Consider the following 16,108-nt stretch of genomic DNA (forward strand, 5'->3'; position numbering starts at 1 on the left):
CTATTACATAGCAATCTGATAAGCCTGTCCATCTTCATTCAGTGGTGTTATAAGCGAAAGGATTCTAAAGCATGAGTAGTAGCATCTTTTCTATACATAAATTCCATTATCACTGTAGGCATGTTTTCTTTGTTTTTTTTTACTTTTCCATCTTTTTCACACTTTTTCTTTACATACAATGTTTAGAATGCATTCCCTACAGTTTCAGTGGGGACTATTACATGTTTAAGAATTAGAGAAGATCTGGAATTTGTATATTCTGCTTCACTAAATGGTGTTTCATAATTTTAGTTTTCATTTAAAAATACAAAAAGAAAAAAAAGGAAAAAAAACATAGCCCTTCTGACTGTATGGAGAATACAGACAAAATAGCTGTGTTGGTTTTAGTTCTAAGTCTTTACTCAGAGTCTAAACTAAGACTTGTCAGAAATGTGAATTGCCTTTCACTGTGATTTCGGCCACGTGGAACCTCTGGTTACTGGGTGCTGAAGAACCAAAAATGTGAATGGTTGAATTCAATTATTTAAATGTAGCGTATGAGATTTAGAGAGGTAAGTCAAGAAATCTTCCTTTCTGTGTAATTCCACTGTTGAGTGGAAGGGCTCAGAGAGAGCAGAGGAAGATGGTGGCTGGAGAAGAAGGTTCTCTAGTAGACCAGTTAAAGCAGTGTAGATCCATACTTTGCAAAACATGGCAGTGGTGAAAGACATGTAGAGTGCAATAATTTGAAGCTGGAAAGTGTTTCTTAGTGTCATGGTTTTATGATTTTCGGTTATTGGTACTCCACATCATAACATCATGTAGTGAATGTACCTGGTTCTCAGAAGAGAAGAACTACTACATTCCCCACGGCACTTTGCTCCTCTGTTACCATTTTCCAGCCGGAGGGAAAAGATAAAAGCTCGCAGTATAAAAACTTGCAGATCACGAGACCTTGTCCCTTTTTCCACCGTCTCTCGTCTTGGCAGCACCTTGCTCTCCAGCCGTCTTATCGTCGGTAGTAGAGTAAGGCCTACCTTGATTTTGGGACATTCTCTCTCTCTGTATTGGATTTATCAGCTTAAATTGTAATTATATTGTATTATAGTGTGTTGTTTTGCATTCCGATATCTTATTTAGTAAATTAGTTTGTTTCTCCTCAGATTGTTGCCGCTGTCCTTTGCTCTCAGGGCCATCTCCCTACCCTTTTCCCCTTCCCCCTTTTCCCGGGACGTGGGCCCATGGGTCCCCCGTCCCCTTTGTCACGGAATCGGGCCTAACGCCCGTAAACCGTTGACACTTAGTATGGATTTTATGGCTGTGGGGGTGGTATGACAGGAAGACCACGAAGTGTGATAGAAACATAGCAGAGGCTCTTCTAGAAGATAGCATAAGCTTAGCTTGACCATCCACCTTCAAGGTATTTGCTGCATGATTTGGTCTCAACTGAAGCAAAATGTACCACCTCTGTGGAGAGAAATATATGAACAGTATATAATACTACTTATGCATCTTCAAAATATCTTAAGAATTTGTGGTACAACTGATTGAGGTGCTTGTATTTCTGTACAAAAACCTCCTTTATTATAAAACCAGAATTCACTTAGTTACACTCAGACAAAAACCAAGTTTCTTAATTTTGCCGCTTAAGCATATATAATTTCCTTAATGAGAGTAAGATAATAAATGGACAGAATGCCCTATAATACAGGAGAAGTTTCTAGAAGATTGCTTTGACCATTTCTCACCGGCAATTTTTCAAACATTTATGTTTTCTACTCTTAAAAAAAAAAAAAAAAAAAAAGAGAGAAATCTGATTGTGTTGTTCAGAGTTCAAAAATTATTTCATTGGATGGATGCATTACAATCGACTCAGGTTTCTCCTGTGTTGAGCATTCTGGTAAGAATCTTTTTTATAATTAACTTAAAGACAGCTGTAGGGCAAGAATGCTGTAATGCTTAAATACGCTAACCTCAATTTTCTCTTTCTCGTTTTTCCGTTGGCTTTTTACCAAAACAAATTTGGTCAAATTAGTTGTTCTGGGTTTTTTTTTGTTTGTTTTTACCTTCCAAATAAAATGCTGTCAGGACTTGGTTCACCAGATCCTATTCAGTGAGGTGTAATTACAATTGCATGTATGAAAAAGGCTACAAGAATTGCTTTAAAGTTTTGTTTTTTTGTTTTCCCCTTAATCTGCAAGATTTTGCAAACATCTGTATTAATATTCAATCTCTGGTTCTTAGTAGATGTATGGGAATGTCAGTGTGAATTTGTCGCTGCAACTTTATTGTAATCAATTGGTCATGGATAGAAATAAAATATCATTAATTATTGCAGAAAATTTCAAGACCTAGTTTATCTGAAGGAAAAACAGAAACACCAACACATGAAAGGTAATAGAATAATTAGCTGCATCTTGAAATTCAATTACATAAAATAATACACGCTGTGTTATTTCTCAGGTAATTGGATGAAAATATTAAAATATTTTCATAATGTGTATTTTCTATGACAAAAACTTTTGAATGGCAGTCATAATGTACTCAACAAGACACAGAATTTAGATTCTAAATGTCAAAACATTCCTAGCAGTGCTTAACCTACGAATTTGTCAAAGTTCATAATAAATTGTACGCAGTGTTAAATTTTTTTTTGTATTATTGTGCATGAATTAACAGTGTTGAAAGGGAAAATGGGAAACAATTGTAACGTATTGCAGTAAACGTTAATTCATGGAAATTCATTTTGTTGAGTAGATGTAACAACTACAGATCTATGGAAAATAATAATTGCGGGTTTTTAATGTCTCTCTGGGAAAATAACTGAAATCTTACATGGCTTTGGGCACACAGTGTGGGCAGACTTTACATATATTTGTATATGTACATTACTACTCTAGATTCCATGGCCTGAAGTATCTTACTCCAGTTAGCAGTCTTCAACAATTTTGATGCAAATTTAACCTTTAAAAGCTTGGTCAAAACACAACTGCAGTTGTTTTAAGTACGTTTGTAGTACCCTTTTTAAAAAAGTAAATAAAAAAGCAATCGTGTGCTTTCAGTTTCTCTCTGTAGGTCATTATTCTTCTTAGAAAGGGTTCTCCTTTACCTTTCTTCAGTCATACCCAGAGTACCAAATAATTAGAATTTTATTTTCACTTACAATGCTGAAGAATTGAGAGTAAGTGGTTCAGGTATTAGAATCTAACTCCATCCTTAAACTACAGCTAAGTCATTATCATTGAATGCTATGTATTACATTAGCCTATCTTTATGATTAAAAGGATAAATTTAATATGTAAACTTGTGTTTCCTGTTGGTTGGATTCTTGAGAACTCTTGGGAGTTTGAGCGTGTTTGGCATGCTCATGGATCAGAGCTTGTAGTTCAGTTTCTCCAAAAAGAAATCTAGATTGCATACACCAGAACAGTTTTGTAAACCAAACCAATGTGTAGGAGCAGTTAGGAATTTGCCTCAAAACCGTGCTGTTTATTCATACCAAAGTGATGTACCAAAGTAAATGCAGCCATAGTACTGATTTTGTTACCTGTAAGTACAGTCCGCAAACTAAGGGTCTTCATGCGCATACCTTGCAGCTATTGTGTATGCAAATATGTGAATGTCACCTGAAACTGTATGGTTTCTTTTCTTGCTATAAAATTTTTCCCTGAATGGTTTTCAGAAGCTTAGTACAAAATACTAATACTCTAAAGAACATTAAGTGAATGTGCATTGCAAAAGGCAACAAGGAAAACTTGAGCTAGTAGGATTAAAAAAACAACAGTCATAACTACCAAGACTGAAAAACAAACAAGCAGAACACAGCAAGTATGCAGAGCTGATCTTCCTTCAGCCTTGTATAGCTCCTAGATCTTACATTTTCTATACAATAAGGAAAAAATCCTTTTAATTTCCAGGTTTCTCTAGCTTTTGGTATGTGTATGCTTTCACGTGGTAGATTCATCTCTTGGACTCAAAATTATGTCTTCTGCAAGTAGCCTTATTCACGAGCCTGGTTTTGTACAGACGGTACAGCAGCTGGTTCTTCAGTATAGACCCGGTTTTCACAATCTGTAGCCATGGCTGGTAGCATGCTTTAGAAAATGAGTTTGTTGTTTTATTAAACAATACTCAGATTTTATATTCTAATTCTTCACCAAAATCCTTATTTTTATTTTCTGCATCTACTTGGTCTCTGATTTTTTTTATGATTCTTACACAGTATTGTCTGCGTATAGACTAGAAAGTCATTCCTAATGTTACTTAGAAGTCTTTTTTTTCAGCTGCTGAACAGAATAACTTTTTGAAATTCCGTATGTTTGGGATTTCTTTTTCATTGAGGGGTTGAGTATGTCACAACTACTGAGTTTTTGCTTATTCATCAGCAGTTGTCAGCAGAGGTAAACTATTTTATTGGAAAGTTGTTCAATATAAAGGAGCTTACTGATGTATCTAGCGATACTGGATCACACTTTTCTATATATTTGGTTTTGTGATGTTTGTTGCCTTTCAAAACAGCAATTTTATTTTTAAACTGTGTTTTATTGGTATAAAGTACTGAGGAGGTTTTTCTTCTGCATGAGAAATGAATGTAGAAAGTTTTTCTTCCTTCCCATTCCTCGCCTCCTGCTCTTCACCAGGAATGAGTTGATAGTGAAGAAGGCTGGATTTGTTCAAAGTTGGGGTTTGATTGCTGGAAGATAAGGGTGATCGTGATGGATTCTCGTTTTACCTTAAAGTAGATCTGTCCTGTAAGAGTTTCTTGGTGTGAATGGTGCGTGAATGTAATCCATCTGGAGTGCCCTGTGTGGAAACGTTGCTGTCAGTGCTAATCAGGAATTAGTCATTGCTTTATTTAAATGCATTTTTGCACACCTGTGTTCAAAACTTGCCAAGTAAAGCATAATGTTTTGCTTGTTAACTCTGCAACTTCAGCTCACTTCCAAGCTGCTCATTGAAAAGTAGCAGCTAAAGGTCATGTATATACAGTTTCGTAGAGTTGATTAGATTTTCATGTGAATACAGTTCTAAATATTTACTAGAATTTCTAAGGCTCTGTGTAGCTTAATTATTTTTCTAGAATAGGTGAGGTAATTAGGAACAGGTGTGGTAAGGCTAATTATCATTCATAGCTGCTGGGTAGTTCTGAGTAGCAGCTCCTGTGCTGGAACTTTGTCTCAAGTTTTCTCTGAAACATTACATTTTCCTTTTTTTTCTAGTAGTTTGAGAGGGAGGAGAATAATTTGGATAGAAAAAAATGTATATTGGAGAGTATTGTTTATTGTATTATTTTAATAAGGGAGAAAAGCACACACATTTGTGTCTGTCAGTAGTAGCAAATGCAGGTTATAATTCGGTAGATAGGTTCACCTCCTGAGTTAATTCCTTATTATGAATGAAGAAACAGTGTTACAGTGAAATGATTATTATGACTACCTCAGTAGGCAGTAAGAGCTCACCATTTAAGAATATCTTTGTAGTCTCTTACCCTGTTCAAAATACTTCTATATCTTAATCCTAAGTAGAAAGTTGGATATTCTTGAATTAGGATCTTTAAGAGAAAGTAAAGCTTGAAAACAAACTTCTGAATGTTCGTAGCTTGTAGCACCTGGACTAGACTGACAATTTTCTGTGCAGTTTGATATCACTTAGCATATAGATGAATTATATTAACTTTTAGTTTGAAAATACATTGTAAAAATTTAATAGCAAGAAGCAGGTTATTTCTTGAAAGAGTCTTTGAACTATCCATTGCTTAGCCAAGTGGGTTTAGGCTGAAGTGGTTTCAAGCATATTTAAAACTATTTGAAGAAAGCACAAATGCTTTTTTTTATAAATTTAATGCTTGGTGATGCCATCTCTCTTGCATTTCTTATCTGTGTATCACTGTTCAGATACTATTTGCAACTTATAGACTCAAACGTTAAACTGGGAGATGTGCTTGCTCCAAATTTCACTTCTTTTATAGAATTTACATCTGAAATCCAACTTGTTCTTCCATCCCCTCTGCCACCTTTTCACTGTTTTTTTGTTTTTTGTTTTTGTCTATCAAACATCGCCATTTAGGGCAATTAGAGCTACTTGTCATTCTGAAAAATTTTGAGTGGGTTTTGAATGATGTTTTTTAGCAAGCATAAATCTTTACAGCAAAAAAATGAGCTTCCTCGTTGAAATGATGAGAGAAGCCTGGCGTTCCTGTAACAAATGAGGAGAAATATCAGAAAGTAGGGTTTCGTCTGCTGGAATATGAACATGAGCAATTTGCATACAGCAAGTGACCAAGTGTTTTTGATGGTAGAGGTGCCATCTGAAATACATAGTTGAATCTCTTTGGAAAATTCTCATCCCCCTCCGACTTCCCTTTCCTGATCACCTTACAGAACTGCATGTGGCTTTATTGAAAGAATACAAAATTATCAATAACTACTTTGTATAACATTTTTTATGTTGTGTTTTCTATGTTACTATGAAGTAAGATTCTCATTTTTACTTGCATGAGTCAACAATATTCTTCCTTTGATTTGATCAGCATGTGGTTGTGCTCTGAAAAGTGACTAAAAATGCTCCTTCAGCAATTTACTTATTGAAATAATGCAAATTTCTAGTTGCTCAACTAAATTTTAGATTGGAATTAATTGCGATTTCCAACTGCTAGCTTTTTTTCTTTCTTGACACCCGTTAGCATTGCAGATTCAATTTGTCAATATAAAGGTATGGACTGGCTTATTTTTCTTACACATCGACGGAAGTTTCAAGCAGTTGTATTTCCATTTGTGTGGAAGAAGAGCTTAATGCTGTATTTTTTAAAATTACACATCAGAAGAAGGAAGCAACCTTCATTTCTACTGATGAAATGCAAGAATTAAAGAGTACTATAGCTGAATTTATAAATGGGTAAGAAAAATATGTTTGTTAAATTCAGGCCATCTTGCTATGAATATTTTTAAGAGGTAACAGGTAGGAAATCGGCAATGCCGCTTTGGGGGTTACTTTGCAGAGTACAGCCACATGTTGCTTTATTATAACTTTTAGAAAAATAACATTTTGTTTTTTCAGCAAACAGGAGCTTGATTCTTCAGAGGAAACGAAAGAATGCAATAGAAACCAAAATGAAGTTGCATCAGTTGAAAAGAATGAAGAAAACTCATCATTGTTGGATACAGAAAATGTTCCCAATTTGGAACTCCATGATAACAGCACAAAGAAATCTTTGCATGAGAAAGGAACCTGTTGTGATTCAGATCATAACAAACAATTAGGCGAGAAACAAAAATGTATTCATGATGAAAGTGAGTTGAAAACTTGCCAAAGTTCAGATGATATTGTCTTGACTGATCAGCCTAAAGTGCAAAACTTGGATAAAACTACACTTTCAGCAATGAACGCAAAGGACTTAAAACTAACATTGGGTGAAGATGTTAGTTTTGAGCAGTTCTTGAGAAAAAGAAATGAACCTGAATCAGTTAGTTCAGACATGAGTGAGCAAGGCAGTATTCATTTGGAGCCTTTGACTCCATCAGAGGTACTAGAGCATGAAGCAACTGAAATTCTTCAGAAGGGTAATGTTGCACCTTCATCAAAGAAAGCTGAACAACTCTCTGAACAAACAGACAAGACTTCTCAAGAAGGCAGCCCCAACAGAATGGAAACAACTGTAAACAAAACAGATGAAAGTGAAGCAAGCTGAAATTATGTTCATTTCCTTGTGTATTATAAATATTGGTAGGAACACCATGGACCATTCCTGATGAGTGTGCTCATTGATGCTAATAGTTTGGGGGTTTTTTGAAAGGGAAATTTGGCATATGGAGATAATATATTATGTGTGCACAACGGAATCAAGTAAATTTAGAAAAGGTAATATGTTTTTAAGTTTATCTGCCTGTTTCTTCTGTCATATGTCTGAATAAACTGACATTTGAAAGGAGGAAAAAATCATATTTTTTGTATCTGGAGTAAGGTGATTTTACTAGCCAAGAGAAGATTTTAAAAACTCTTTTAATGAAACAGTGGAACTTAGTACCAATTCAGTTCTAATGCTGAAATGAAGCACACTTGTAGCAATGGTTGTTGGCCTACTGATAGCTGGGTAAACACGAGCTTTGGATTTGGTATCACATTCCTGTCTGTAAAATCATGTAAACAGAATTATATGAATCTATGCACCTCTGTACAGGTGTAATCCTGCCAGACTGTAGACTTACCTTAAACTTTCAGTGAAAGTGGAAATATTACAATAAAATATATATTTGTGGGGTTTTCAGTATGCAGACTGTGCAGAAATACCAGAAATAATTGTATAAAGTAGGACATACTGCTGAAAGTACTGTAGCTTTTAGGCTTTTACCATTGTTTTAAATATTCTTAGTGGTAGACCCATAGGAATGGTCTGTAAGGCAAACCAAAGTATGGTTTAATGTAAAAATTGTTTAAGCAGAAAGAAGGAAAACCCCAAACTGGAAGTACCAGCTGGCATACATTCTGCCATTTTGCAGCTGCTACTTGCTAACTCTTAGAAAAAGGACATGAGAGCATATAATGTGGGAATGTACAGTTCAATTTCACGACTTTTTGTAGTCTAAGTTATATGCAGAACGATAGCTGCTGGCTTTTTGTTGATTTTTTCTCTATAGTTAGCAGCTAGGTGTAGGAATGAATATGACAGTAGCTTGCTCTTAAAACTTCCTTGCTCCATTTGAAACATTCAGAATGTGCTTTTGACCTAGTTTTGTTTTTAATGAGTGTTAAATGTTTTGAACAGCTGTTAAAGCACTGCTGTAAATTATTACTTTTTTGAGTAAATATTTGCAACAAAATTTTGTCTTTGTGAATAATTTCACTGCTCAGCTTGAAACTTTTGGCATAATATTCCCACCTTTTTAAAAAAAGATTTGGTAGCAGTTTGCAGGAACAGTTTCATTTCAAAATTGTGAGTTTGCTTAAGTGATTTTTTCTTTTTTGTTTTTAAGAATTAAATGAGCAAGTGCCTATGCATAAGAATATTTTTCTAGCTGTGTATTGTGGTTAGATGTGTGAACTTCTCCAGATTACGTAGAGATATTTTTCTGGACCATCAGCATGCAGCTGAAGTTTTCTCTGTCCTTTTAGGTTGACTAGACTTGGCTGCTAAATGAGTCTAATCAGCAACAGCATTAAAATATAGAGACCATCCTGCTTGTTGTCGAAGCCTCTAAATAAACCGCATCTCAACATCTCAGAAATTGCTTAGAACTCTGAAGGGTCACATGAATTAAATTTTAAATTGCTCCTTAATTTTCATCCATGCAGGTTTAGAAGCCTTTTTAAAAGAGAAGTGGAATGACTTAGGTAGTCACAGCTCTCCGAGATCTTCTGCTTAAAGAAGTCCAAATAAAATAAAATAAAAAGAGACAAAAAAGCTGAGATCAATAAGTTGCAATATTCTTCTGTTCTTTAAAGGTTGTAGTGAAATTGTTAATTCGAGGTATTATTAACAAGTCTGTTGTCTTCATGCATGTAGGCATGAGGGAATATGAAATACAGCATCCTAAGAAGGGTAGTTCAAAGGAGTAAACCAGCTATAGAACTTCCTATGTATGTTACTGAAGCAGCTCATGAGTGCATATAAACCAAGAGAAACCTGTCATATTTTTAATCTGAAGGTTGATTTTACATGCCAATTAAATATTTTGGAAAATTCATATGTGGTGTTGGAAAAGATTAACTTCAAGTGGAACCAGTTGTATGATACTTGCTTGTAATTTCCTCACATTTTTCTTTTTTGCAATTAAATTTTTAAAATATTTGCCATTTTAATAATATGAATTTGGATGAAAACATGTAGTTTAAATGCCCCATACTTTTGAGAATATGTAGAAAACCAAACTGAGACTGAAAAAAAGCCTGAGTATTTGACCAAAATGCATATGTGAATTCTCAGATACTTAATATGTAAAAGGTTGTCCATTTCAGACTGTGAAGAGCATGCATATACATTACAACAGTAATGTTAGGTCTAAAACTCACCAGGTGTCTAACATAAGAAATAGCAACCCTTCCAAATGGGGCAAGTAAATACTAGATAGTGGTAGCAAGACCATCAGACACTTAAAATAGATTATTAAATTGTATAATGAAAGCAGTGGTATGCTATTTTTGTGAAGAATGAAAAATGTATTTGTTTTTCCTATCTGAAGAAATTTGTTACCTCAACACTGCAGGAAATTGCATAATTACGAAAGTTAATCCCTTTCATGTATTCTGTATGGTTCCTAGACCAAAGCTAAATAGATGTTTTTGGCGTAAGTCATTCCAAAAGATCAATTTACAATGACTACATTTGAGTTATTTGTATGTAACTGTGCACATAACTCATTTTTTGGTTGTTTCTGAGTCATATGAAAGTTTGTTTTCTTCAGCCATCAGTAGTTCTTTCTCTGTGCCACCTTTCTCTTTGAACTTATGAAAACATTTTACCTCAGGTTTTCGTTGCCTTGCTAAAAAAAGTGACTTCAGTTTAATTCTTGGTATCCATACTAGAATATGTGTTTCACTTCTGAAGAGATTTACAATATTTACTTGAGTAATAATTTTGTCTTGGTTAGATAACTTACTATTTTTAAAGATGATACATGCCATGCACACATTAGCTTTATTTCTGTTCAGTTAAAAACTATTGAAAATCAGTAGCTTATGGTCAGTTGGCATTTCCTCAAATGCAGCGAATGCCTCGGTTTGTCTTGTGTAGTTTGGGCAAAAAAAGATACTGCTTTTGGAGTAATTTGTAGGGGATTGTAGACAAATTCCTGTTGTTTCAGGGGGAAAGCATTGCCAGAAGAGGAATAGGCACAGTATACCCAACAGCTGCAAGTCATGAAGCTATTGGATGCGAGGCTGTTTGCTTTTTTATGGCTGGATCTCCAGAGATGTTACTGGTTCTGTATATTTCAATCAACTGCTGTCACTAAAGGTAGAATTTTTAATTATGACATTTGCATCTTTCAGCATAAAGGCTTTAAAGGTTGTAATACAACTTCTACTGTTTGCATATGTAAAACATGTTTATAGTAATAAGGAAATTCACAGTGTTTGGTTTATTGCATATTGCAGCATCTTATTGCAGAAGTTACAGAAGACTAGTTTGATTTTAAATATGAATTCTGAATTCAAATGTTATTTGCATAGGATTTTGAAAGATAAAAACTAGTCTGCAACCCTGGAAAATATTAGTCACTCACACTTTAATCTTCATTTACTTCATATATGAAATCTTCTTAGTACATAAGTCTGAGACAGAATGGAGGGATGCAAAATGAATCCCAGTACCTTAACTAGGACGAATTCAGCCCGAAAGGAAACTTTCAGAAAAACCGAACCTGGTGGAGGGTAAGTGGTGGTGGGATAGGAGGTCAAATGAAGCCTTAACCACGCTGAACTGCTGCTGCATGCGCACAAATTATGGTTTGCACACACACGCTTGTATTTGTAGGCAACTATGAGAATGTAATTGGGTTTTAGTTTCCCTGACATAGATGAAAAGAAAGCTCTTTTTTTTTATTTTAATGATGTTAAGAAGAAGGTAGGTTTCAGCAACAGTCCTTAAACTCTGTAGAGCAAAAACTTATCTAAAACATTGTAAAATTGCCACTGTAGTTGATTTAGAATGTTCCGCTAATCTAAGCGTGCTCTTGGTTAGGTGAGCCAACCCTGAAAGGAAATTGGATTCTGTCTCTACTCTCCATATAGGTAAGTTTGATCAGTGGGTGTGCTAGTGAGGCTTCATAAGGGCTCTGGGAAACATTGTATTGAGAGCTGTGTCTCTAAAAGGTGCATTTCCGCCAGGATAAAGTTGACCCTTCCTAGCGTAATTGCCAATAGACACTATTACTGATAAGGGAAAATGTATTTGTTGTTGAAATTAAACCAAAACAGAATTCTGCTTGAAAGCGGATGTCTTTTCTTTTCCTCAACTATGAGATAGGACCGATTGATTTAACTCCACCAGGGAATTGGTGTTTGGCATTGGTATCTTAAAAGCTGTTAACAGACTGACCTCTTACTGCCATTTGTATTCTGGCAGTAATAAAAATGTATCTTCTGTCTTCTCACATCACATGTGGTTTATGTTAATGTATTTGTTATTCAGCGTTTGCACACACCTTAGAAATGCATTGGTTCTTTCCACATTAATAAAATACATTGTTTGAGAGGGCTTACAATCTACTTTGCACTTCTGTGAGTACTTCTTGATTGTATCTATCTCTTTTACATCATTTTGTATATGAGCGTTCAACTCTCTGAAATCAGCAGTTGGAGGAGGAGCAATGAAAAAATACTTGTTCTCCTGCTTATCCCAAGATAGTGGGTGAAATAAATCCACCCTGAACTTCAGCCTCAGTGCAGTAACAGCTGTATTCTCTTCCTTGTAGGTGGTGCTAAGGCTGTTAGGAATTGTACTGAACAGAATCTCCAGAGAAAATTCAAAGCAGCAAATGAAGAGTGTCATTGGTGTGTCAAGATGCCTCATTGCAATAAAAGATCAATAAGAAGCAGCAGCAAATGGAAACTTTACTGTGAGTGGAATACAGAATATGTAGGTGAAATTGCTTCTGCTTTTAGTGTTTTAGTTATTGAGAGTGGAGGTCTCTCTGAAGAAACATTAGATTCTGTGAAGCTTCTGACCAAACTGTTATCAGTGGCTTCACGGCACAAAGAAAGGTGACCCGAATGTAGTCTGATATTTAGAATAATGTACACCACTTAGGTAAAGATCAATGATTGATAAGGTCACTCACTAAAATCTGATAATTATAATTCCTGTTTGTCAAGCTAAATATATTTCACTGCCAAATCTTCTGAGTAGGTGAAAAGTGCTTTCTTCATCTCATCCATGGCTGCATTAGACTATCTGTCTTTTATTTGATCTGCTGAAAAAAAAAATACAGAGTAGAGAACTTGTGTCGGTTGGAGACCATATTAAGTCAGTACTGTCTTTTTTATTTGTACAGCACCTAGAATTTTAGTGATGTTGTAAAAAACAGTTTCACTGGTATGGCATTCTCCTAACATAGGAAATGGACTTTCTCTCCTGCACTTTTTACACAACCATATCTTTACTGCTGTGCCATTAGTTTAAGAGGGTATATAGTTGTGTGTAATGAAGTTAAGGAAGCTGAGATATAAAACCGAGGAGGTTTAGAAAGAAGAAATAGTTCTAGCTTATAGACTGTTCACCAGTTTCATGGGAACTCTTGTGCCAGATCAGTCCCAAGATCAGGAAAGTACTGAGCCTCACTGAGGAACCAATTTTTATTTTGTTGATGGCTGATAATCCAGGGAACCAACATGCAAAGGTATACATATTAAAAAAGAAAAATAGAAGGAAAAAGAGGTCTTATCTCACCCACTACGACAGTAGTCAGAACGCTGACTGTACGACAGGTAATCAAGCCTCCTTATACAGAGCCTACTGGAAGCTGTAGAGGAAGTTACTGAAGCTGCAAACAAGTAAAAGAAAAGCAGGTTCGGACATCTGAATTTCACAGCAGCATCCTTCAAAATTCCAGTGGGTACTGTGTCAGATGCTTGTATTTTTACCGTTCACATCATCAGAAAGATCTATGTTACATGTTGTGCATGACTAGAAAAACCAGGATGTAAAAGCTGTTCAAAGAAAAATTACAAAAGAACTGTATTCTGCACATAATTGTGCTAATAAACTTATTTCACTAGGAACATATATGTCTAAGGAAAGATTCCCAATGCATGTACTGAGCTTGAACGAAGGAGTTCAGGAGCCTTTCTACTGATTGCAGAAAGCCTCTGTTTCTGCATGTGCTGTTAGGGTGAAGCAGACAAGCTATTACTGTGGTGTAGATGGATAGCTACAGTAGCTGCCTATGGAGCAATAGCTTACTAGTCTTTGCACCCTTTCATAGGCTGTTAGAATATGAGTTGGGGTAAATGAGTTTGCAGTGTTAACCAGCTGCATTTGTGAAATGGAGATATGTTTAACTAGATGTGATTTCACGTGTGAGAACTAGAGTCTCCACAGGCAATCCAGGCAATGATTTCTCTTATTACTGCAAGAACAAGAGGGTTGTTTTTTTTTTTTAACAACCCGATATATTTTTCAAAGTATGACTGAAAATCTGGATCAAACTCTCTAAGGTTCAACTAATTCAGTAATGAGCTAAGACAGCTTGGTATGCAGTAGTTGTACTGATGATTATGTCTGTAACTGCTGCAACAATATATGAGCAAAACTGAAAATAGGAGTAATTGGACCACCTTCAGGCTTTGAAAAGTTCTTTGTGAAAGAGTAGAGACAGCAACTATAAAAAAAAATTGATTTTCCCAAACTTGTATTCAAGAGTCTTGTTGTCAGTGAAACATGATAGGTTTATTAAATATGCTGTAAAATACTGTATGAGAAGGTTGCTTATCCAGTACAGTTTTTCTCCTTAATTTTGGCTGTATGTATGCTACTGCAGCAGCAGAACATCTGGGTACAGCAATTTTTTTTCTGCACCTGCAAGTGTAAGTACACACATAAACAAAAAAGAAATTAAATCTTTCACAGAGCCAGAGAGAAGGGGGGGAAAAAAAAAACCAGTAAGCCATGAAGCTCAGGGGAGCAGTATGACAAGTGCTGAGCTGTAAACAAGCTTGAGAGGGATTTAATTCTTATGACAAGCGCCAGTGGTAGCGTCTCACATGGACTCAGCATATGCACACATTTCAGAGGGGGAATCACAGAGGACTTAATGCAAATGTAAAAAAGCTTAAAGCACAGCAGCCTGTGCTGCTCTAAAAATAACCTCACAAATCAGGATGAGCTAGGGTTGTAATTATCTTGATTTTTTTAGAATTTTGCTCATTGTAAGAGAGTTTCCGGTTTACACTCATGCTATGATTAGACCTTATAACCCAAACTGCAAACACTTTGGGGCAGGGATTTTGTTATAGGACAAGTGTAAGACCTAATTGAGTGGTATTTTAAGGGTGATAGTACAATATAAAGGCTGAGTAACAGCTTCTGTACTCAATTTTAAAGAAGCTTATTTTAGGTCAGAAGCTTTTCATTGCTGTTTGTGAAGGAAAGAGAACTGAGATGTAATTTGGTATCCAAATTAAATTTTAACAGCCTCTAGCACACACTTTTCCCTAATTACAGTCATGTCCTTTCAAATATGCTTATAACTACCTTGTTACTTCAACAGCATTCTGAAAAGTACAGACTGCAAACCGTAACCCACAGTCTGTACTCAGGCAGATTTCCCCATGGCAGATGAACAGTTCATGCTGCAAGATGCAGCCAGTTTTCACATAACCTTCAGGCAGGTTTGAGATGAGTAGCATGCTCCCTGTGCTCCAGCTGCTACACAGCTTTGACTCATTTACAAAACCAGAGCTGTGCTCTATTCACCTTAGATCTTCAATCAAGCTGTTTGCACAGAATCAGAGAATTGTAGAGGTTGGAAGGGACCTCTGGAGACCATCTAGTCCAATCCCTTGGTAAAGCAGGTTCCCTGCAGTAGGTTTCTTTTCTGCTTTCCTCAGTCTTCCATTAATTAGCTTAAGTTTACTAGAAGAGGGTTAATAATCCTTGGGGGTATGGTTTATGATTGTCTGCAGGCTGAGCTAAATTCTGCTGTGTTGGATTGTAATAGCTAAAATGCTTTCTAATAATAGTTTATATTTTATAGCAAAAAGGCAGTATTTACAAAAAGAGAGTCTCTTGGACCACGTCTTTCTTGCTCACATTGATTGACAATTGGGTGTAAAATGTCAATTACCAAAGTTCTATTACATTTTCAATAAATTGGATTTTAAATACAGTTTTATGATACTGATATTTCCGAATGCTGATACTGATATTTTTGAATATGAAATCTTTTTTTCACAACTCTCCAGATTGGGTGTGCAAACTACCCTTCATTTCATAGAACCATAGAGTCACCAAGGTTGGAAAAGACCTCCAAGATTATCCAGTCCAGCTGTCCACCTACGACTGATATTTCCCCAGTAAACCATGTCCCTTAGTACAGCAATTATTCAACTAAGTTATTTCTGAATGTGTATTTTGGATGTTCCATTTATTGCAAAGGATTAAAAATGTCTTTGCATTTGCAGTTGGTATTAATAACCT

The 16,108-nt window shown here is 35.7% G+C and overlaps 1 protein-coding gene across 12 annotated transcripts in view; it reads left to right on the top strand.

The window, feature by feature from the left end:
* The window catches only part of ZNF280D (zinc finger protein 280D), a 54,887-nt gene extending 42,412 nt beyond the window's left edge, over positions 1 to 12,475 (top strand). For 5 of the 12 annotated variants that reach the window (XM_021407212.1, XM_021407217.1, XM_021407213.1 and 2 more), the window contains one exon: positions 7,036 to 9,659. In XM_021407212.1, coding sequence (XP_021262887.1) covers positions 7,036 to 7,666 — 631 coding nt within the window. In that variant the 3' untranslated portion in view covers positions 7,667 to 9,659. Of the gene's footprint in view, positions 1 to 7,035; positions 9,660 to 10,775; positions 10,943 to 11,653; positions 11,704 to 12,386 lie in introns of those variants that run through there. The other 7 variants (XR_002441780.1, XR_002441779.1, XR_002441781.1 and 4 more) reach the window with 7 other exon arrangements.

Source organism: Numida meleagris, chromosome 9 (assembly GCF_002078875.1).
Source record: "Numida meleagris isolate 19003 breed g44 Domestic line chromosome 9, NumMel1.0, whole genome shotgun sequence".
Classification (NCBI taxonomy): Eukaryota; Metazoa; Chordata; class Aves; order Galliformes; family Numididae; genus Numida; species Numida meleagris.